The 24,988-nt window shown below is 41.9% G+C and overlaps 1 protein-coding gene across 1 annotated transcript in view; it reads right to left on the bottom strand.

Annotated features, from left to right (window-relative positions):
- Positions 1–813: 813 nt before the first annotated feature.
- Positions 814–24,988, bottom strand: part of LOC146714013 (short transient receptor potential channel 5-like) — a 50,070-nt gene continuing 25,895 nt past the window's right edge. Inside the window, exons 6-10 of the mRNA XM_085439543.1 lie at positions 17,356–17,551; positions 16,707–16,916; positions 7,699–7,740; positions 5,559–5,648; positions 814–2,714 (exon numbers count right to left, since the gene is read on the bottom strand). Of these exons, the coding sequence (XP_085295669.1) occupies positions 1,686–2,714; positions 5,559–5,648; positions 7,699–7,740; positions 16,707–16,916; positions 17,356–17,551 (1,567 nt within the window). The 3' untranslated portion in view covers positions 814–1,685. The remainder of the gene's footprint in view (positions 2,715–5,558; positions 5,649–7,698; positions 7,741–16,706; positions 16,917–17,355; positions 17,552–24,988) is intronic.

The raw sequence follows: 24,988 nt of genomic DNA, 5'->3' as shown, positions 1-24,988 counted from the left end.
TCTGTTCATCCCAGTGATTCGGTCAAATTTAAATCCATTGTTCCATGGTTAAAGGGGACGTTATTCCGTGTGCCATCTCCTTCCATTCAGCTGAATGTAAAAGCATAGTTCAATTCAAATTCCACTGGTTTTAAGATGATTTAATTCCATTTTTATTCCGATACAGATTCGAAGTTTGGTTAAAGGGAAAGAAACCATTATGTGAAACTTTCCAAACAGGGATATTTCCTTTTTGAAAAGTCACTTTGAATCCTTGTAATCCCATAATAATGATGTGTGTTTTAATCTTTCGGAAAAAAATAAAATGAACTCCTTTGGTCTCATGGTGGCATGTGTGGAAAATGGCAGATGTATATAAAGACAGTTTGGCTTTTTGAAGGTTGTGAAGATCAGACAAAAAGACGGGGACTGCCATCGAGAGGGAAAAATAACTCCTAACAGACCTTCATCACAAAACAAGAAATCAATGTAATTTGTCCAAGAGCTTACACTTAAGTTCAGTTAAGTTCAGTATTTTAGTAGCTCAGGTATACTTAGCTCCATTTGGCAAAGTACTTATTTGGGATGATTGTAACCATCATCCTCCCCAACCCCTTTAATGCGGACCCCAGCATGTCAAAGCACCACAAAATTTTCAATGCAAAACCTGCCTCAAACTTTTCCTGTAATTTACTTTGTCCTCATTTACATCCTCATATTTTTAATTAGATACTTTTACCCCGATATGAAATTCATATTTCCTTCTCTTGTGTTTTATTCACAATTATTCATGAATAATTCATGAATATATATATATATATATATATATAGCCAATTTTAAATATGACATTGTGATATAATTTGGAAACTGTAATAGCGACAGTGAGAAAATGCTATCATCTTACATAGTTTATATTTTGGCAGTTAAACATCTGCGGAATTGGATTCTAGCAATGAATGTTTCTTATGTATCCATGGATGAACGGACATGGATTTCTGTGACACTGAAGAAAACTTGATGATAAATGACATTTATCTGTGTTTAGCTAGGTAGCTAGGCTCTCTTGGAAATTCACTCAATGGTGAACTTGCGTGTTTCCATCTTAAAAAATCCCAGACAATGTCAAACTGGTGATACTTCAAATTACTGGAATGTTCTCCAAACAGGTTTTATTGAGTTCTCGCAAGCAAGGTAAGTCAGCTCAATTAATTAGCGACTTAACTCCAAAACTTTTAAGCAATGAGGTTCATGCGATAGCGAAAGGTGTGTGTCTGAACCCTGAAAAATCCCAGACAACGTCAAACTTGAGATACTTTGATTGTCTGGAATAAGTTTTCCAAATAGATATTTATGGACTTTTAACTGAGTTCTAGCAATTTATCTCCAGAACCTTCCAACAATAAAGTCCACATAATAGTGAAAGTGTCTGTTTAAACCCTGAAATATACCAGACAAACTGTCTCTATGAACATCTGCCACTTTAGGATGCCCTCTGTGGTGTTACCATGACGATCAAGTCAATCCTTAGAACCTGCTCCATTCTCGGGTGTGCTGCATTCTAGAATTCCAGAATCCCAAATCCATCCAGGTAAGTTCTAGAACGGATTCCACCAAATTCTCCGCCCTCTCTCTCTGTCTCTCTCCATCTCTGTATATATTCAGCCATTTTGCAAACAAACAAAAACAGTTTGGTAGTCCCTTTCTTCTATAGCTGTGTAGTGACGGAGTCCTCTATGACCTCGCAGCTGTCCTCAATGACATCATCGCAAGGTCCCACCCAACCGCCCATCATCATCACCCCTCCTCCTCCCCCTCCTCCATCCACGCTGCCATCACCCGATCCTCCCATGCCTCCACCCTGGAAAACGTCCTCACTGGAGTCCAGGAGGCGCGAGCTGGACTCAGACATGTTGGAAGCACAGTGCAGGGATTGGCAGGGGCAGGGGGGCGGGAGGGGCAGTGTCAAAAGCGAGTCTCGCCCATTCGTTCTCCGAGGAGAGAACGACGGGTTACTGATGTCAACAGAATGGCCCATCTCGTTCAGGTGAGTCTCGCTTCTGGTCACGTTGCTGAGTCCGAAGTCGGAGCGGCTGTGGCTCCCCAAGGGGCGGAGCAACCCGTCAGAGATGGTGTAGGAGACTGGGGACTGAACAGGGACAGGCATGGGTGGGGCTTTGCGTTTGGAGCGGGAGAACAGGTAGGAGAGGCGTTTGAAAGAGTCCGTCTTTGCACTTGGACCTGATAGGCGCTGCAGACGGCTCCTTGTACGAGCGAGTGATGATGAGAGTGCTGAAGAGAATGATGAAGATGACGACGGGACAACAGAGGTGGAGGATGGAGAGATGACGGTCGTCTTCAGCCCATTGCTCTTTGGTTTTCCCTCCTCTTCCTCCTCCTCTGTCCCCCATTCAATACCTTCCTCCAGCTCCTCCCCACCTACCCCCCTTTCTACCTGGGTCATTCCAGAAATAGAACGCACCAGTGCAGACACGCCGAGCGTTGGTGTCGGCTTTGTGTCGTCTTCTGCTGGAGTCATGAAGGTCACGCTCTTTGATCTCTGGACTCCCAAGCCTCCTCCGGTGCCTTCACCTGACTCGCTGTCGTCCTCAGATGCCATGGCACCATCATCTTTCGTTGTCTCACTGGAGGAGGAGTAGTTACGCCGAGGAGGACGCCGGTTCCCAAGGAGATCTAGGACCTCGTAGCGGAAACTGGAGATGTCTTGCTTCAGCTCCTAAAGATAGACATGAATTCATAATGTAAATCCTAAGGATATAACATTTCTTGCTATGAGAAGCTAAAATTGAGGTTTAAAAAAAGTAGCACTTCTACTTTTCATTCGGAGGGATGTACTGTTAATTCTAAATCCCTATATCAAAAAATATCTAATATCCAGAGGAAAACCAAGAAGTAAAAACCACAGAAAGGGAAGGCGAGGGTGAGGGTGAGGAGGGTAAGTGGGAGAGATGAGGCTGATGACTGGCTGAGAGAGGGGAGGTGAACCATTAGTTTGTAGAAGCAGAGGGTGAAGAGGAGGGTGATGAAGAGAGGAAGATCAAGGTCAAGAGACATGCAAAAAGAGAGGAAAACAGAGTGGATAAATCCTGAAAGTGAGTGTAAAGAGACTGGGGTCGGTGGAGGGGAAATGACGAGAAGCAAACATTTATTCTCAGTTTAGTTGGCATCAATGAAACTTGTAGGTTTAGTCTCAACTGCTTAACATAAAAGAAGAGAAAATAAAGGTTTAACATGGACAAAATGAGTAAGTCTGTTAACCCAACAGTATTAAAATATCAGAAGCTTCAGGGTTTACTCAAAGTTTCTTAAACTGTATAGCCACACATCTGACACCAAGTACTTCTGTACTGAAGATGACAGTGTAACAAGTATTTATGGCAATGCTAATAGCTAGATAGCCTGCTAGCATTGGTACTGTACTGTACTAATGATATAGCTTCCTCCTGCTGATGGAAAATTTGTTGGTAAAACTGATGATGAAGTGACCAGCGTTCCAAACTCAACTTTTTTGACTGTTATGAATACATCATCTTGGGCAGTAAGATTGCAAGTCAGCAACAACATAGTGCGACCCAACTTTGGGAGACACGAGTGGCAAGAAAGGGGTGAGATAAACTCACTGATGTCTCACACCCTGTACCCGATATCACCTTTGCAAATATCCTATGACCAGAGGTGTGTTATATCTTGCAATACAATTGTAAAGAACAATTCCAGGTGGTATGGTCCAAAGTGTCACTTAGCACTGAGTTGTATTTGATTTTGGGGAATGATACTAGAGCACTTTCTTGTGGTTTTTGTCTTTAATGTCTGTAATTGCCATTGTGTGGCATTGTCAGCAAAATATAATGCTAGATCAATGGAGCAGCTAACTTTCGTTTCGGAAACGTTATTCTTCACGGTCTTTAATGGGTCAAACCCTTAAAACCCTGGTTCTTCCACTTCCTACAAGGTACTCAGTAACTTGAGACCATGAAATCATGATTTATTCTCCACACTTCCAATTTCCAAAGGACCTTGAGAGCCCTAGGACATACCCTCGTGTTTATTTGAACTGTCATTTCTTCTAAAAATTGGTTTACAGTACAATCTAAATCTGTATAGCGACCCAGACATTATGCGATATCTATATTTCTGTGTATTTTCATGGAACAGAGACAAATTAGATCAGTTTCTTCTGACTGAGAGTTCCATCATGTTGTTTGTTTGTATTTTTTTGCTTCAGGCCATCTTTACTTTAAAACAACTGTTAACAGTTTCCATTTGTTTATACTCCAAATCTTTTGCTTATTTGTTTTACAAACAATCTGCATTCGAATTGCTTTGAATTTCTCTTCATCATCCGTATGATGTGGGTCTTCGTACCCAGTTTTCTTACATAATAGCTAGAGGCTGTGGATGGGCGGGGCCAAGCAATTATTTGTAGCTGTTTATTTAGTGTGTATATTATGTAATGTTGCTTTGTTCTTTTTAAATTGAGACCTTTAGGACATTTTTGGAAAATGGGATTCTACATCTAAAAAGATTAGCCTTTTAATCATTTCATCACAGATTAAACGAATTATATTCCTTAAATCAGTTGGTTTCTAGAAATGGATAAGCATTGAAGGGAAGGAATTGCCTCTCCCTTTTCCCCCCAAGAAGAAAGTAAAACAACTATTGGAAGATTTTCACTGTGTTGCTTAGCTCTGAAGCATCCACCAGGGAGGAGGGCTGATGTTTATTCCCATTCAGATCACGTGCATCATGAATTTAGCCTGTAGCTTTAATACAGAAAATTACCATAAATGCCTGCATAAACATGCACTCTGTTTACTGTAACTCGCTGCTTGCTGCATTTTTCTCCTGCAAAACTGAGAGCAACAAGACCCAAATAACTCTGCTAAAAAAAAAATCCTTTTTGTCTGTCTCACCATATGGGATCCAAATGCTTCACTGGGGAGAGTAAAAACTGACTTCAGCATGCACCTGATCTTAGCTATGTGTTTTTAAGCACACAAACGCGCACTTTCTGCACAATTACAACTCCCGTATTCTACATTAGTACACACAGAAGTACACGAGCACACTCGGGGTGTGAACATTGATTGAGTATGATGTGCACCTGATGTTGTTTTTGCATTGAAAAACCCAGAGGAACTTTCCACTTCAAAGCCCAGGCTGGGCTCCAAGGGCTTCATGAGAAACAGACTCGGGAGGTAAAAGCAGCTCAGAATAATTTATGGCCCAGAATATTTTGGAAAGGCAAAGAAGCTCTCTTCAAGGGTTATTGACTTAATGGCTGGTATTGATGAGAGCTGTAGATTTGGGCAGGAGGTGGTTATTAAAAATCTTTTGATAAATCTCAGTAGAGACGAAGAGCAGCTCTGCATCTGGTATCAATGAAACCTGCACTATTATCACAGCACTAACATACATAAACAGTTGCTGTGCTCTGTTTCTGCAGACTGGCCTGTGAAGCTTTTAATTACAGATTTGCTGCAAACCTGAAGAAAGATGGATTTTACACTCATTACTTACAGCATGTGAGAGGTGTTCTGTCTTTATTCTGATCACCCACCTTAAAGTTTTCCTCTGTCAGTCCCTCGTCTGTCTTGGCACTGCGTATCATTGCTGCCACGTACCTCTTCACCAGGTTCCGGATCACTTCCTGTTGGAGACAGGTGCCATAATTTCATTGCTAGCATGTGGTTGTGTTTTTGTGATGGACCTGTCCAGTCTATGCTAACACCTGCTGATAGCTTCACACTCCACCCTCTCTGTACTCTCAACTGCTCTTTCGTTGGTTACAGCCAGTTCACAGGTCATTGTTGTTAATATCAAATCAACCAATCACATGAATTTAGGGCATGTAGAGATTGTCAAAAATCAACAAAGAACTGGGGTGCAAGGCAGGAGGACAATCAACCCCCACCCCTAGGGGAGGAAGCAAGAGTTACTGAGAGTGAGGGGCAAACGCACACTACCTTAAAAGGATTTGGGGGTCAGGGTGTCAGCACCCTTGGCCACTGTACTAGTGTATTTCTATTGTGGGGGGGAGGAGACCAGAGGTTATAACTGTAACTGTTGTGTGGAGTTCTTTAGATCAGCCTTTAGCATAGGACTGCATAGGAGTGCAGTGTGCTGATCTCCAGATGCATCTGTAAGAATAATGGGTAATAAAAGGATTGTGTAAAACATGGAAACATCTCAGCGTGATCTCTATCAGGACCAAAAGAATTGCAGAGACCGGCGTTGTCTCAACAGTTTCCAGCAGCTTGTTGAATCTGTGCCATGAAGAATTAAGTTAAAATGCTAAATTGGGGTTTTTAAAAAGCCGCGAGAGTGTCTTGTAGTTCTTGGACGTTTAAGCTTGTATGTATCTTCTCTGTAAATCCCTCCAAACAAATCGCCTCCAAATCAAGGATGTGCTCCTACTGAAAAAATAATCCCTACAAAGAGAAACTTCACAAACTTACTAAGTACTTACTATACTGGCTAAATCCATCTCCATGATACACTGACTTTTACTGATTTCTAATGTACTGAAAACCCACTGAATCTTTATTCATTCAGATATTATATTGTTGTGCTCTGTGTCTGTCTGAGCTGTGTGAACATTGCAATGCAGCACAATTCAACCCTGTGTAGGAATTTAAATGTTATTGTCTCATTAAGTAATCAGCCAATGAGGCGGGTCACCCTCATTGATTTACAGACCAAAGACAAATTTCACAAGCATTTGGTGCTCAGTGGGTGGCAATTCAAACCCTGACACACTGCAACAGTGCGCGCACACACTAACACACTGCATCCTCCCACAGTCAACACCTGTGCCTGCCAAACAGGACGGTCTGGCATGCTGTCACTCTCCGCCTCTGCCAAGACACACCACACACTCTTGTTAAAATGCAGGACAGATTCCTGCAGCAAACCTTAAAAAACATGGACGGATATCAAAGTAACAATCAGCACTGCCAAATACAAAGTACTGGCGTTCCTGCGTTTGTAGTCCCTGCCAGTGCTGAGGTGTCAAAATAAAAGAGCTCAGTTTTGGTTGATTTGCTCTACTAATACTGAAAAAAATCCCCTTAAAGCTGGACATCAAACGGAGGGTTACAGCTGCCAACAACAATACACGGTTTCGTTTACTGAAAAAGGTGCTCACTGTCTTTGTAACTCAAAGTAGAGCAAAACTCTCAAAACACAAATTCACTTGGATTCACAGTAATCAGACCTTTTGCTATTCACGAGATGAAAAGCACACAAGCTTTTCTCTAGTGATTTTTAAGGCCAAGGGGGTTAAAAAATTCTCAGGTGATAATAGTTACCTGACGTTCAAGAGAAACAGTGAAGATGTTTCAGAGAATCTGGATTACATTGGCCTTATCAGCGAGCCTTTACTGAACCCTACAGCACCCTTGAATCATACACTTTAGAATCACAGATTCACTGGTTTTCAATGTTGAAGCCTCAACATTTGCATTATGGCAGCCAGATGGAAGTACTGGCTTTCTGAAGCCACATGTGGCCATCTTTGGACAAGAGTCAAACAAATGGAAGCGAGACCGAGTAGTAATACAAAGTGGGGACTTTACATATAACTCAGTGACTATAAACCTGAAGGCACTGAGTTTGCTGGCAAAGCAGTGTGGGGAAAAGTAGTAAGGACACTCCTACTGTATGTCAGTAAAGATGAAGACTGTGCAGGAACTACACACCTGGTAGTGCTGATTCTGCCTCAGACTGTCGGCATGACGCTCCTGCAAAGAGAAGAAACGTTGTGTTAATACATGGTTTTCCACATTTAGCAAAAAGTTCTTTTACTCCTGTATCTCCAAAAATGTGCACTCCCTTACAACTAAACTGTACCCTCACTTATGAGCGCAGGGAACGCCCTCTCGCCACCAAAGACCAACAAAGCCTACATAAGGAGGCAAGGAGGCAACAATGACAGGGATAGCTCAGTAGGTAAAGTGGTCGCCCCATGATCGGAAGGTTGGCGGTTCGAATCCACTTAACGGCTACCCTGAGGTACCCCTGAGCAAGGTACCGTCCCTACACACTGCTCCCCGGGCGCCTGCTTAGTGGGCTGCCCACTGCTTCACTGAGTGAATGGGTCAAATGCAGAGAAAAACAAGTAATTTCCCCATGGGGATCAATAAAGTATCCATTATTATTATTATGACACTTTCATCTGGTATATTTGGGGTCAACTCCTCTATGGGACCATTTTTATTAAGGTTTGGCTCTTCTTCTTGCTGCTGTACCCTTTTAAGGGTTACTGCAGCAGATCACCTGCCTTTATCTTACCCTATTCCCTAGCATCCTCTGTCACTTAACCCTTTGCATGTCCTCCTTCACTACACCCATGAATCTTCTCTGTAATTTGGTAGATTGTGTTAAACAGTCTGGTCACTGCCCTCTCTAATTGACTCCATACCTCCACAGGATTGTCATGAAGCATAAAAAGTTGTACAAAATGCTTTGAGTGCCCAGGTAGAGTAGAGAGGCACTATATAAGACCCAGTCCTTTTACCAACCACTCTTCAACATCTTCAAAGCTGCCCTCACTTCCTCCTCACTAATCCTCTGCACCTTTTTATTCACCAACTTTCCTCTTTTCTCCCTCTCATTTTCTTATTTTTCATAAAAAAAAAACACCTGCAAGGTTTTGTTTAGAGTGTACCCTTTAACCAGATTACCCTTCTTAGAAGTTTCACATCCAATTTTTTGGGTTGTCAAAGCAGTTTGGGGAAGCTCTGGCTACAATATTTCGACTTAGCTTCTGACAACAAAACCCAATTTGGAGCGGGTGGGCAAACGTTTCTGCCTGTCACTGTTTCAAATACAGGTAAACTGAAAGAAAATAAACTTTGCTGAATCAAAGGATGACAGCTGGTGAACTGAGCCCGGAAATTTGCTAATGTGTCCCCTCTTTTTGCTCTCCACATAGACTGTTTACCTTTGAGCTAGTCGAGCCTGTTCAAACGCGATTGTGCCACAGAAACGAGACTACAAACAGAAACCACAAATATGCATATTCATATCGGTTTATAGAGATCATCATCAGGATGATAAATCTGACATTTTTATAGAGAGTTTATCTGTCTTCTAGTGCCAAACTGAACCAAAAGCAGCCAGGTAACAAATTGATTTTGGGAATTTCATAAGAAAATTAAGCTTTTACAATCCTTCATACTAGAGAGGTGCCGAATAATGAATTTCATTTAATCATTTTTTTCCACTCAAAACTATTATATATGTAACAGTTTAAAGGGCCAAGTTATGCCCTTCATTCACATTTCAGTGCTGTCATCCAGAATCACAATCATTACAGTGGCAGAAACGAGCAGAAATGTGAATCTCTCCTCTATAAAAGGCTTTTCTCACCTTATCCAATGATAAATTAAATCGAGGCGAGCATGCTGGGAGCATGAAGGTTATTTTTAGCGGGCTACAGCAAACCAAACCTAAGACACAGGACTTGTCACTCTGCTGCAGACTTTGCTGAACTCAAGAAGACAAACAGACATGAATACGTGCAGATTTCGCAATACGATATCACATATAGAATAATAGATAAATCGAGGTGAAACCGTTAAAGGAGTTCAGAAAAAAGTAGAGAAAACATCTGTTTTCACATCAAACCCATACAAGTAACCACTGCACTAAAGTGACAACAGGTTTAAAAAAAAAAAAAAAGCTCAGAAAACACAATAAAATATATGATCGAATTTTTCCTTTTTATTATGAGTCATTTTACTTTATGTGTATTGTGTGCTGATGTTCTTGTAGCTAAGGATTTTAAATGCAGGATCTAGACAGTTATCTGATCACAACAAATTAAATAATATTAATAAAAAACAATAAATCTGCAGTTGGCAAAACACCTCCCACCTCCACCACGACAGCTCCTCACTTTCCTGCTGTGTGACTTCATGTAACATCTACTGTCACATATGTCTGCGCTGCTGTTCTTCCTGCCTCTGGCTTTCCACGTTTGCCTGCTCGGTCCCACAGCAAAACATGAACTAGTCATAAAAAACAATCTGTGTTTGTGATTCAGATGAGTTTGAAAAGAATGCATTTCAAATGGAAATATATTTGTTATCTGCAGCACGTGCACTCAGTGGCCCTTTTTTGGGTACAACTGCTCAATGCAAAACAGCATGGGCATCACATTGAGGAGGAAAGGAGATTAATTAATTAATTCTCTGCTTGGATTTTCCCACACAACCATCTTTAGAGTTTAATGAAAAACTATCCAGTGAGCAGCAGTTCTCTGGGAAAACAGAGCAGAACGGCCAGACTGCTTTGAGCTGATAGGAGCATAAACTCAAACAACCACTCGCTACAACCAAGGTATGCAGAAAAGCATCTCTGAATGCATAGCATGTCAGACCTTGAACCAGATGAGCTATAGCAGCAGAAGACCGGACGCCACTCCTGTCAGCTAGAAACAGGAAACTTAGTCTATTACTGTTATTTCTACCACCTCAGTGAAACTGGACAGAAGACTGGATAATAGCTTCCTGTCTGGTGAGTCTTGATTTCTGCTGAAACGCTGAGATTGTAGCGTCAGAAGTTGGTTTAAACAACATGAAAGCAGTGGATCCATCATGGTTCAGGCGGCTGATACTGTGATAGCATTGGGAATATTTTCTTGGCACGCTTTAGGTCCGTTAGAGCTTTGTTTAACCCATTAAAACCGCTGTGAGCACAAACTACTGTAACTCCTGAACCAATTGAAAAATTTCAGCAGTTCCTGAAAGCAGCAAGTCTGTGCTTTTCAGTGATATGAGAGTCACGGTAAACCCATGCAAGGTGCCTCCTTCCAAATCTCGGCAAATAACACAGGACACAGTAAAAATAATGGTACAAAGAACCCAAAGTCTGTCTCATCGGTCAACAAACCTTTGTCTTCTTGGGGCTGCTGTGACGCCATGACTGGGATTACTGTATTCACCCTAATATCATTGAAAAGTGCAGAGTTGCTGCTTTCAGGAAGCACTGGAATTACTTTAATTGTGCAAATGGTTCAGGAGTTCTGGGAGTTTCGGATGTTTAAAAAAATGTTGCAAAAACCTCTCTGACACCAGCAACAGGTTAGGCTTTAGAGGGTTAAATGCCACAGTTTGCATGAGTTGTATTGTTGCTGATCATTTCCATCCATTTATGACCACAGTGTACCAGGCCTCTGATGGCAGTTACCAGCAGGATAATGCACCGTGTCCCAAAGCTCAAACCGAATCCACAAATCTGGTTTCTTGAACATGACAATGAGTTCACTGAACTCAAATGGCCTCCACAGTCACCAGATCTCAATGTGATGCAGCACCAAACAGTTTAACCCAAACTACGACTTTCCAAAACATGTAGTTTTAATGCTCAAATCATTTTAAATAAAAAAAAAAAGTAAAGTGTTTCACATCCAAATGTAGACTTTTTCTCCTTTTTAAAAGTGGAAAACACTGATTTCACGTAAATGCACACAAATCAGTATCTGACATACGAGAGCGTGGTGTTCAGGGACACGACAAAAGCTGAAAAACTGTGTTCAGAAACATAACTCAACTGGTCATAGGTTGGGAGGATTTTGAACATGGAGGAGCTGTGGTGAGATCCACAAGTTCATTTTACATGGTAATGTAAAGGCTTTATGGGGCAAAGTATCATTTTTTTAACCTCACACATCAACTTTATCACAATCCTAGACACACGAGAAACAGAGAGCTCATTCAAACCAATTTGCTCCTTTTAAAATCTCAACAATATCAGAAAACAGACGAATATTTGGCCGGATATTTGTCAGCCGCAGATGCACGTCAGCCGTAACTCGATGTTTCATTGGCGTCGAGACGACTAAAGGCTCGTCGTCCTTATCAGCATTCCTTCATTTCTGCATCTGTCACACAAACATCCATCATCTCTCTCCTGTTTCGTATCTCGCATTTTTTCATTTTGTTTTCATCTCGGCCCAATCACGGCCGTTTCACCTCTCCGTCTCCACTTCATCTTCGTCATGTTCTACACTTGTCTAACTCGACCCCCTTCGAAACTGTCTCCCTCTCTTTCTCTCACTGCTTGCTGCTAATGCAAAAAACCCGACACATAAAAAACTTCACTCAACCCCGTCCCTTTCTTCAGAGCAATCATTATTCTTCATATCTCACGCTGTTTTTGTGTTTACTCTTAATACACACACACACACACACACACACACACACACACACGCACACAGGCTCTCTCCCTCAATCAGATCTCTGCAGTGCTGTGTGTGTCTCTGTGAACCTATGTGGGCTGGTTGGCTTATATAACTCAGCTGACTTCAGTTGAGGTGAGCATGCCAGCTGCAGTGTGTGTGTGTGTGTGTGTGTATGTGAATTATCGCTCTGCGCCGCGTGCTCGCCGGCTCTCTCCAGCTGACTGGGCTGTTAAATGTGTTTATCTGCCGATGTTCCTTCTGTGATTATAGAAACGCAGCTGATGTTCGTCCACGTGCGGTGCGATTGTATTTGTTAGGCTTTTTCTGTGTTCGGCTCTTTCTTTGCCTCTTTAATCCACCCTCACTGCGAGCAGACCGAGTCCTTCTGCTTTGATCAGGTGGGCGACTGCTCAGAGGTCAAAAAAGCCACATTCACTGCAGATCATTTGGATCTCCATGATTTTATTAATCACAAAAAGAACATCAGCTGACAAGTCCTTCCTCCGCCTCCCCACTCACTTTTTGTACTAACTCTGCTGCTTTATGCTGCTTCTATTTCAGTCGGTACTTCACAGCAAACCAAACCATCAACCCGAAATGTTCAGTCATAAGAAGAAAAAGCCTGGATTTCTGTCAGGTTTCACAAATCTCTGTTACTCTAGTGTATGTAGGCTGATCACAGTTGTCTGTGTAATAAACCCCCAAAATTCAGAGTCAGCAGAAGACAAATACAGTATGTCAAAGTTTAAAAGAGAAATACTGCTGTAAATATTGTGGCTTTTATATTGGGACTACTGTCAAATCAATTTTGGCTAAAAAACCCCCCAAACCAAACCCAAATACATTATTTTAATGGGAGCTTTTTAAATACATGAGGCATAAACTCCTCACAAGCAGCTGTTCAGCTTTTCTCAGCTAATGGAAATGGACTGTTATTATTATCATTATTATTATTATTTAAATTAGTTTTGTTTCTTCTGTGATTCAGTCACACTCGAGCTGGGATGTCAAACTAATTTTACACCGTGGGCCGGACCAGTGAAGCTAATTAATCCCTGACATATCATAATATAAGAAAAACAAGTGCAATCTCAAGAATAAGTCCCTGATTTCTAAATGGCAAATGTGCAAAATAAAAATTCCTGGTAGCTTACTGCCCAGACTGTCCTGTATTTATAGTGGAAAATTCCTATGTTTGACACCCCACTAGAGAACCTAAAAATAGGTTAGTGACCTGATCGCTACTAGGAAAGATTGGTTGTCACTAGGGGTGGGTTTTAATAATCGATTCATCGATTAAAATCGATTCTGGCTTGGATAACGTGACATCGATTCATTAAAATCCTGAATTGATTTTTTAATATAAATGTATTTTGCCCAAAATTCCAGAATCTCAGGTGAAACCTCACAAAATTTCAACAACCACCAAACATTTAAAACTGTAAATGAGAGCAGGAACACGGCTTCTTCACAAAGATGTAAACACAAAGCGCCGACCCGCGGATCAGAATCAGTGAGATGTGACTGCACCTGACGGCACGCACACGGTCGGGGCTGAAAGCCGACAGCTCGCCGATTCTGATGTTTCGGCGGGTCGGCGCTTTGTGTTTACGTCCTTTTTGCGCCGATTCTAAAGCTGTTAGTTTGATCTCTCTCCAAACAATATTGACCGAACCAGCAGCAAAAGAAGATCCAAACTACGCTTCACAAAAACATCGTCATGAATTCACTCTGACTTTTACTGTTTTGCTTCCACCACAATAAAATCACACTTCATGCACAGCTCTCTCTCTCTCTCTGTACTTCAAGAACAGTTTCAGTCTAAAAATCTGTTTTCTGCATTATTCGCTTGCTTGTTACGCACAAGTCTACTGTTGTTTACAGCGCTGTCGGCCGATGTTTTTTTTACTTACTTCCGAAAAGAAAACCTCATTTCTGCCGTTCAACAGGCTTCTGAACAAATGTAAACTTTTTAAAATACAAAATGCCTGTTAGCCGTGTCTCTAATAAAACCGCTGTAACTTCAGAGGTAATGTTCATATGCTGATTAATGGTTTTCTTTCGTTTCTGATGTACTGCAGAATACTTATATAAAATCCCAGGCCAGGAAAATCACCTTCATGTTTTTCTGTTTTATCTTCAGCTACTTTGACACAAAGGCCTCTGCTGTGATGCTTACACCTTTGATAAAGTCTGGAAAGTGTCAGCTTCCTTTTTATAGATACAAAAATATGTAAATGTACTGATCTGAATTATATTATTTCTGACTGTCTGAGGCAAAATTTCCCAGATTCGAATCGAATCGAATCGTGGATCAAATCGATTCAGGACATTGTGAATCGGAATCGAATCGATTCTAGAAATCAGTGACGATACCCAGCCACGCAGTGATTGCACTGAATTTGCTTTTAGAGGCCGATTAGTTGACTAAGTAGTTGATTGATCAAGCATTTTCAATTATAAGGCGATTACACATGAAGACACGGTGCTGTCCGACTCGGGCTGACTGCATTTACTCTCAGACAGACTGGCAAGTCAGTCTGGCGCAGACAGATTGTCAACACATAGCAATCAATGGGAGTCAGTCTGTGCAGGTTAGCAAAACGTACACACAGTGTGCCTTTTTGCAATAGTGAAGATGATTCAGCTGTTTTCAATCTGGTTATATTCCTATATAAATCAAGCACCGGTGTCATTTTGCAGGTAAATAACTGTCCTGCAGCGACTACGTCACTATTTGTGGACAAATTTCTGTCTCGGACATAAGAGGCAGATGTAAGATGGCCTATGCATGCAGCTGGCGACAGATCTGCAAGTTCCCATTTCAACTCTAACAGACAGAGAGTTGAAATCATTGCTGTTTTGCTCCTGCACACAAGTAATTTCAAAGGGAACAATCACAAGTTTATTGGACAAGGTTGCAATAATCTGTCTTCCTTAGTGTGACAGCAGCATAAAAGTCCCCTAAGGAGCCTTTCTGAAGATTTTAGTTGCATCAAAGACCTTTGTAGTACAGTTTGGCTTTTAAGCTTTTCATTCTGATTTACAAGCTAAAGAAGATCCATCTTTTCATTTTCAGAGTCATGGAGGTGTTTTCCACCCATCACAGGGCAAGAGATGAGGTCCACCAGTCATTCAGCCATCCACTCTCACATTCGCACATATGGCCAATTTAGAGTCATCGGTCAACCTATCAGACACGTCTTTGGATGTCAGAAAGAAGGGAATACACACACGGACAGGTAGAATGTGCAAACTCCACACAGAAAAGCCCAAGATTCACTCCATAGCAGTCTGTTGAAGTTTACCACAGTCATTCTTCAGGTCTTTGCCCCTGAAACCGTTGTTTCTCTTTTCTGAACTCAGTGGTTTCTGTCATATTTCAGACAGATTTCCAGTGAGAGTAGTCTCTGCCTCTACAGCTACCTGTAGAAAAACCCAGGAATGATTCCAATGGTCATCAAACCACGACTTTACTGACATACACTGAGGTGTCAAAACTTGTCATTAAGGGTATAGAGAAGATCATCGAATGTAGTCTTTATGAGGGAAGAGTTCAAACCTCCAGCTAAGTTTCCATTTATGGCCTGTAAATTCTTCAGTCTTCAGCCCAGGACAGTTTGTAGGCTTTGCGCACACATAGCATATTAGTTCACACATTAGCAGCGACTCCAGTTTTTTCTCAACGTTGTGAACTTTAAAGGTTTCGTCTGCAGCTGCTGTTCTGAGTGTCTCATAACTGCAGAGTTTTGATCCTGGCAGCTGCATCTTGTTCTGTCACCATCAGTCATTTTCAAAATTCATCTCCATCTTTCCAAATACAAACAGACTAAACCACATTCCTGTCTGGGACTGGAGTGCAGAAGGCAACAAGGATGACACAAAGAATAAAGGAAATAAAACAATACATGTGCTTCAGTACAAACAGTCCATCCTTCCCATCAAATATTTTGTACTTCACTTTTGCAAGAAAACAGGGAAATAGTTATAATTTCCATCTTCCCGTTCATATCCTCAACAAATACTGAACATAACGCAGAGAGGGACTTGTCCAGGGTGGGTGTCTCTCACCCAGTGTCAGAGTTATAATCTATAACTACCGCTTGTCCTCGACATCGTCAGCAAGATTATGAAACAACTTCCAGGTTGAATTTAATTAAACAATGTGTAATATTTCTATCTCTATATTTCTATAAATACATCAAATCTTTGGTTTTGAAATTGTGTCTAGAGAGCAGATTGTGTAGGTTTTTTGGGCTCTTGTTTTATCTGTCTTTTATAGTGTCCTTTTCAATTTACAATTGAAACCTTGCACCACCACAAGGTTGTGAAACCCTGCCCAAGAGTTAAACTCAGAAAAAGCAAATTAGAAAGATGCTGTGCAAACATCTGAACAGACTGTTGATGCTTTCAGTGACAAAATAATAATTTAAGAGGGAACCATTATGGTTAAGCTCAACAAGAATGTCGCAAACAGAATCCAGATACTGTGAGCCTCTACCTTATTCTGCCTCCACTTACCGTGAACTCCCGCAGGTTTTCACATTTGTGCGTCTCCTCCCCGGGCGGCTGCCCTGTCCTGCACAGCTTGTTGTGGAGCCACATGAGCAGGTACCAGAAGGACTTGGGGCTTGGAATGATGTTGAACGGAGGCGGCAGCGTGCCGCCCTCGTCAAAGTAACTCATCCACAGCTTGGTGCGTGCAAACTTCCACTCAATGTCAGCATGGTCCTGCAGCAGGAGAAGGAGGCACCTGAATTTACAAGCTCAAGTGACAAGGACAGACATCTGAAATCTCTGAATTCCTCTTCATTAATGGTTGATAACGTCCACTGAACTTAAATATTTGACTTCAATATTTAACATATCAAATTCTCTTTGCAGGGAGCAGTTCACACCATAGCATGAAATCTTAACTTCTTATAAAAGTAATTTGATGAAATTCATAATTATCATTGATCTTTCAGATTATGGAGAAAACTTGTAGTGTTTTGTAATTTAACATGCAGTGACGGTCGCATCCTGATTAAAACAGAAAGCACACTAACCCTAAACAAACAAACTTCTCACGGTATAGGAACTGAGATCAAGAGTGTTCACTGGACAAATGACACCAAACAAGCTTCCCCTCACTCATTAATCCTTTCAGCACACTCGTGCTTTCACTCACAGCAATGAGTTGGTAGGAGTTGTTCATCATGGCGATCAGCATGTTGAGCAGAACCACCAGTGAGATAACGTTGTACGTCCCGAACATAGTTGCCCCGACAAACTCCGTAAACTCGTGGCGAGCCTTCACGTTGGTGACGTACAGATTTAACAGCCCAAATATGGACCAGAAGAGAGACTGGAGAGTCTCAAATAACCTGAGGACAGAGAGAGGAAACTTCATAAGGTTCTTCAAAAGATCACAACAACAAACTGCTTTTAAACAAAAAGGATAATGCAACAAACCAGAGAGACAACGCATAAATAGCTTTTATCTATATAAACCTGTCTCTAACTCCAAGCTTTAATTTGCGCATTATTTAGACACTCACTCAGTTTAAACCACTCGTCTCCCAGTTATGTGTGTTTTCAAATGCAGCTGACAAGCAAAACAAATTTAGACTGATTTGCAATTTAATAGAAATTCAAATCCAAACTGAACACTCAGCTAATGTTGTCAGCATGATTGATATGAGATTTAAACCACCCACAGGAAATGTCTTTTTGGGTAGAAGCAAATGTTATAAGCTGACAGATGTAAGTTCATTATGACTGGGCTAAGCAAAACTGCTCTCACATCGCTAAAGCTGCAGTGAGTGGAGACTAAAACTTTACCTGCATATGAGTTTAACATTTAAATGCACAAATCTGCAATTGTTATCAGAAAATGGCCACAGATCAGAGTTAGTAATATCAGTGCTGAGTTAAACCGAGTCGGCATTTGTTGGCACAGAACCTGCATCCAGATGGCAACACATTACATGCTGCAGCAGGAGAAAGATGAGCATCAAATACACAGTGAAGCAGTTTTTTCCTGCACTGAGACAATACGGCGATGTGTCCTTCCTAAGGGTAGATTACTGACCCGCCGTCACTCCAATGACCCTGAAAATGATGTCTTCACACATTTCATTTTTGGGTAATTAGACATTTGTTCGAAATCTGTTTGCTTAGTTACAAAATGCACAACCACATTTCCATCTTGGCTCTGAATAAAAACATGAACAGAGAAAGATAACACTGCAATCCTAGAGAACTGGTTCAACGAACATTTACAGGTCAATCCTTTTCTTGGATAATTGACTGACTTTGTACCCCTTCCTGATGCAACCTTCCCATTAATCTAGGCTTGTGACAGCCTGAGGCTTGTTCTGTTTACCCCAAAGCTACTACCTAAAATGTTTTAGCATCCACAGGCCAGACCAGAGCGAATTTCTAAAATGATGAAATTGCTGTGTAAAATCGAGGTTATCAGGTGCACAGCTGTTCCCTGCCTCGGGCTCCCTGGGAGGTTTGTCCAGCTACACCTCACCCATCTACACCTTCACAAAGCTGTGTTATGACGTGCCGGTGATGTGGTTAAGGCTTGGCTTTCAAAAATTATTCTCATTTTACAAAGTTCATTCACCTCAGGTTGCGTCCGTGCAGCTCACGCCTGCAAACTGAGCTCTTGCATTTGTCTTGTGACCTTTTAAGCACAAATGTCACTGTAGTAAAAAGCCCCCGAGGGTCTGCCTGCAATGGCGTGTGCGTTCAATAAATGCTCAGTTTGTCCATGATTAAAGCGGACCACCTGTGCTTCTGCTGAACACTCGTTGTAAAGGCAGAAAGAGACCTGCAAAAAATATGGTTCAAAAAACCAAAAAAGCCTCTGTACCTCACCTCGCTTCTCTGCTTTCTCCTCAAATATGACCCACAACTGTTAATCTTGAACCCAGAAGCAGCGCCTGGATGTAGGTGTGATGTGTGCATGTCACTGCAGATAAACAGCGAACCAAACCTGCTTCACTCGGCTTTGGTTACAAAATTTGGGTTCGGACCTAAAAACAACTCCAGAAGTTTCACTTCTGTAATCTTCACTTATTACCACCCCAGGTTTCCTCTCAGTTTCCATCTGCATTGATTTTTTCCCCACCCTCTCTCTTTTCTCCCCTCCTTCCACCGACTCTTATCATCTCCCTGTGTCACTTCATTCCTCTGTTTACCTCCTTATTTTATTTCCCTTCGCTGCTCGGTCTGTCTCGGTCTCTCAGTCTTTTTTTCCCCTCTGTTTGTGTGACAGTCCCAGTTACAGGGGAGGTTATTGAATTTTTGATGAAATTGGTAGCGGCCGACACTACATCATGAGAATGAAAGAGCGAAAAAGAGCGAGAGAGAGAGAGGTTTTGTCTGCGGGGTGTTATATTTGTGCTGCATAAAATATTTAAGACTCCAGCATTTATTCTCATCGCAGCAGGACTGTGTGTTGTCACCGGCATGTGTGAGTGATCGCTGTATCAATCGGCGTACAGGCTGCGTGTGAGCGATGGTTTCAATGTTTGTGTGCGCGCTCGCTCGGCGCAGAGAGAGACAGAGAGGGCGAGAAACTTCGGAGATTGTGTAAATGAAGAGAGGCGGGGTGAGGGAGGTTGGGGGGTGGGATTGAATCCACGATGAATGAAGCAACCAAGCGTGATATTGCACCACAGTTATGAAACGAGGGGGGGAGGAACGTGTTTAGGAGGGGAATGAACAATGAGCGGGAGGAGGGAGAAACGAGAGGCGGTGAACTTTCAACCGAAGTGAGGAGGAACAAACCTCCTCGTCTTCTCCCTTGAAATTCTCGCCAAGCAACATTTGATGCAATCTCTAGTATCCAGTAATTCATTAGTCCTCCCCTTCTCCACCTTTCTGCTGTTTCCTGTTATCCAAGCTTGGTTTTTCATATCTCTGCTTCGGCTTCACCCACTTGTCCTCGTCCCCTTCGTCTTGCACGGTTGTACCTTTTATTTGATCTTCTCTCTTTCTTTTCTTTGCTTGTTTCTTCTCCTCTCCTCGTTTGCATCCTCTCCCGTCTCATTGACTGTGTCCTCATCTTTCACCTCACCTTATCTATTCTTTGCTCCTTGTTCTCGCTCATCTATTTTTGTTTCCTTCTCTCCGATATCCTTCTGTTTTTCTCCATTCCTCCTTTATTCTCATGTTCAGTTCTTGTTTTCTTCCCTCTTTACTTTAACTTTTCAATCTCCTTTGTTTACCCTTTCCATTCCCTGCTTTTCTCACTTCCTTCCCTAATTTTTCCTTTCCTATTACTCTTCCTCACTCTCACCATTTCCACTCCTATCCTCACTACCATCAGTCCTTGTTTATTCTCTATTTTTCTCATCCCCCCTTTCTCCCCATCTTGCCTCCTTTATGCTTCTGTTCTTTGACCCTTGTGTCCTTATTTGTCTCATTTCTTTTTCACTGTTTTCTACTCTCTCATCATTTCTTCTTCTTTCCACTTTTTGTTTCAACTCCTTGCTTTCTCTCTCTGTCCTCCTGCTCTCCTCACCTTCAGTCCTTTCTCTTCTTTCCATTCTCGCTCCAAATCTCTCCTCTCCACTCCATATTTCTTCCTCTTTCCACCTGCTCCTTCTCTCACCCATAACTTCAGCACTATCAGCCCACTGAATGCCCGTTATCAGTTGTTATCACTCCCATAGGTACCACCAGCAGGCGGCCTGCTCCGGCAGCTAGGTGAGTAAACAGTGACGAGGCCTTTGCCATTACAGCTCCAAATCTGTGGGACAGTCAGCCAACTGGGATCAGTGCTAACATCACCAGTGCCCTTTAAATCTTTTCTGTTATTCAAAGGATTTCATGAATGCTTTATTCTCTTCTTGTCTTTGGTATTTTTTAGCTTTCATCTATAATGTTTTGTTTTAATGATTTCCATTTTGAGTTTGTTTTTTTTATTGAATCTTTTAATCTTTTTCTAAAACACATTTTATGGAACAAACATGTTATATAAATGTAGTTTATTTTGATTCTATTGCGCAAAAACAATCTTATGTCTTTCTGCTGAAAGGGCAAAAGAAAGGTGAGTGTTTCCTCCGTGACAGATCAAAAGTAGTCACACTGACATTGAAAAGAATCCACTGCATAGAGTACTGTGCATAAATCTTGTGCCACTCCTTATTTCTCTATTGTTTGCAATCAAAATGGGAAATAGTTGAAGTTTATTCAAACATATGTAAACACAGAATTACAGTATATGAGGCCGACCCATGACTGAAAGCGTTCCACTGTGTGCCTTTCTATCCAGGTGTGCTTTTACTGAACTACCAGTGTTTGGTGTCATTGTCATGCTAAAAAAGTGAAACTGTCCACCAATCAGATTCTTTCCAGACTGCACGGTGGATCAAAGTCTGATGGTACTTTTATGGCCTCACAATTTAATCAGTTTTAGGATCTCCAACGCACCTCCCTCCTGACCTATTCATTCGTCCTCTACACAATTGTACAAGCAAACAACCGAGGACTCGCTTGATTTATGACCTCAGGAAACACGTTTCCACTTAATTTATGGCCTGAATTGCTGGTTTGATTCTTAATGTATACAAGAGAATGTTTATGGCGTTATTTTTGTGCCACTGTTCTGAGCGCACGGAAAAAAAAATTGCAGGTGCAAGTGTTGCATTTTGAGGAGAAGTTGATTTTGAACGAAGAAAAACTAAATTTGAGTGAATAAAATTTATTGCTGCGTGCAAAAAATGTATTTCAGTATTTGCTATTATCCACACACACACACACACACACACACACACACACACACACACACACACACACACACACACACACACACACAATAGCAGCCCCTCTCGCTCAGTTTTTGCATTTGCACTCGCTCGCAATATGTTGCTCACGCTCTCAACATTTCTGCCCGTGCGCGCTCAACTCTATGTGTACACCGTTATATTTGTGCCACAAAACCAGCCAATCACAGACTTGGATGCAAAAAATCTGACTGGCTGTTCTAGTCTCCAATCAGCTCGAAATGAGGAAATGCAGTACCCCAGAATGCATTTCGTCCAAAACTCAAACGAGGCAGTGGCGGAGGAACACAGAGTGGCAGAGTTTGAAATATTACTCTTTCTGGGTCACAAAATAAACTTTTAAGATATTTTCATGCGAGGATGGTGCTGTGTAAACTTCAAATATCTGCTCGATTTACCAAGACATCACATATTTGCATAAGTGCTCTAACGTTTTCGGAGAGTTAGGTGTTCAGTTTTGAAAAATTTGGTCAATCCAGAATAAAACAGGGTGGAAAATTGAGTATGTCTGCAGTTTTCACACTTTTACACCTGAAGTTTAAAAGCAGTAATTCACAAAGTACTGTTGTCATATCATGGTGCTTACAGAGCCCAGAGTTAAATATACATCAAAACGATCACGTGTTGGAAAGCTCCATTTTCAGTGGGAGATTTTATTATTCAAGATAATCCTCGATAATCTGGCTCACTTTATGTTTATCAGTGATGACAATAAATGATAACACACCTTTTAGCTACAGGAGGGTGTCTGCATGTCAGATGTATGAGAGTGATACCAACTGATAACCACTATTTACTGGGCACGTGCGTCTGTGCGTCCTCTCATACGCGTCTAATTTTGTATCCCAATATCATCTGCCTTTCTCCTCCCTGCTCTCCATCCTCTCTCATCTTTCTGTCCACTAAGCCGAGCAGTAAACTGCTACAGCTGAGTCTCGCAGCCACGCAGTCATTTGACTGTTATAGTTCTGCAGCTGTGTGGGAGGCGAGCCGAGAAAGCGACTGCGTGCGAATGTGTTGTGCATTGTGACACAGAAACGCTGTATGAAGCGAATCTGTGAGAGAAAACAAAGTGTGTTTAGATTCAGCAGCCAGACAGTGTGCAATTAATCAGCGCAGCCTATAGCGCCGCTCTTTCTAGTAAACATGAACCATTTTTAGGGTGTGAGAAATCAAGCAGCCTGCTGGGATTATGAGCTGCCTGATGCTGTGGCACAGGTTATGCGTTCTTTGTTACATGTAGCGCTGTTAGACATGCACTCCTGTTCACTGATCTGATGTTTGCACAATCAAGTTTGGTCAGCAGATTAGACCTGATCCTTCCATCTCTGCACAGTTGACAATGAGCCGGCTAAACAACTGCAGCTGGTTATAAGCCAACTTTATGCCCGCTAGTTTTAAGCGTGTCTTCTAAAAATCCCGCTTTCACTCTGATAAACAGTTTGATTACAGAGTTTATTCATTAAATATCCGATTCTAATAATGCTAGATCCATTCCATTTTCACTAATGCTACCTAACAACAGCTAACAGGAGGTAACAGGAGCTAAAAGTGCCTAACAGTAGCAGTGTTTAATGGCAGAAAAGTTCAGGACATCCTAAACAAATCAACTCAGTGTCATTGTCATCACTGATTCATCGACTTGTAACAGATTCCTTTCACAAAGTTTTACAGCCTCCTCCAGAGTAAACAGACGTGGACACGCATTGATTTTACACATTGTAACTTTAACTCTTCTCAAATTAAAGAAAAGTGACTGAAGTGAGATCAAAAGACACCGCTGACAGACTGTTACCTAGGCAACCGAAGCTGGAATATGGGCTAGTGACCAAAGGCCTACAAAGAAACCACTTCCTGTGCAGACGCCACCTTAGGTCCACTAATTACAGTCAGCGAAACCATTCGCCACTCCCTCGTTCTCTCTTCCCACACACAGACAGCGGTGCGTCTGAGGTCTGAAACAGTGAGAGCCTCACCTTCACCACATAGATGTCCTGACTTTGACAGTCACTGCATGTGGTATTGAACAGTGCTCTAATAAACCCTCAGCCTGCTGTGCCTAAGGACTGTTCTGCCGCAAATCCAGTTTCTCATTCTGTGCACTCGGAAGATAAAGGGTGGTGGCAGCGCTGATTTTTTTAATACATTACCATAAAAGTGACTCTAAATTTAGGAAATTCACATGCTCAATGTGGCAATCTGTCTGAAGAAAAACTATTGTGTTTGTTTGGTTTGTCCTGAGTAGATCTCGGCACAAGTCAACGACTTTTGGTCTGACTGTGCTCGACCCAGAAACGCAGATATGGATATGGGCGATCGTGGCTCAAAGAGCTGGCAGTTCGAGCCCCGCCTCGGACAGTCTCGGCCGTTGTGTCCTTGGGCAAGACACTTCACCTACCGCCTACTGGTGATGGCCAGAGGGGCCGATGGCATGATATGGCAGCCTCACTTCTGTCAGTCTGCCCCAGGGTGGCTGTGGCTACAACTGTAGCCTCCACCAGTATATGAATGTGAGAGTGAATGAATAGTGGCACTGTAAAGCGCTTTGAGGGCCCCAAAAAGTGCTATATAAATGCAATCCATTATTATATATTTTATATATCTTTTTACCTGCACACAAAAGCATTTTTTCACTCACACAAAACAGTCATTAGATCCTCCATAACCTGTTTTTTCCACAACATCAGTTTGCAGAATCATGTTTTTAAAATCCAACATTTTTTAATCAATTACTGAACCAAGTGGAAAACAATCTAAAAGTACTCAGAGTTCCTCATTTGAATCAGGTGAATCAGAAACCCCGCAGCTTCCCATGCTGCTGCCGCTGCTGCTGTGGAAAAGAGAGAGATGCAACGAAAGTGTGCAAATCCGAGAGAGCGCCAGAGTTGTGTGTGAAAGAAAATAGATGGGGGTGTGCAGACTGTGAAAGGAAATTAGGGATTATTTACAACATTTGTGTGAAGGCAAAGAAAAGAGAAGGAGAGGCAGAGACAAACACGGTGAGAGACACACACACAG

This window comes from Copadichromis virginalis, linkage group LG3, assembly GCF_057382275.1.
Source record: "Copadichromis virginalis isolate Kocher_CV1m ecotype Utaka linkage group LG3, C_Virginalis_male_GT1.1, whole genome shotgun sequence".
In the NCBI taxonomy this organism is placed as follows: domain Eukaryota; kingdom Metazoa; phylum Chordata; class Actinopteri; order Cichliformes; family Cichlidae; genus Copadichromis; species Copadichromis virginalis.
The sequence above is the reverse complement of the archived record's forward strand: the minus strand, read 5'-3'. Positions and strand labels throughout refer to the sequence as shown.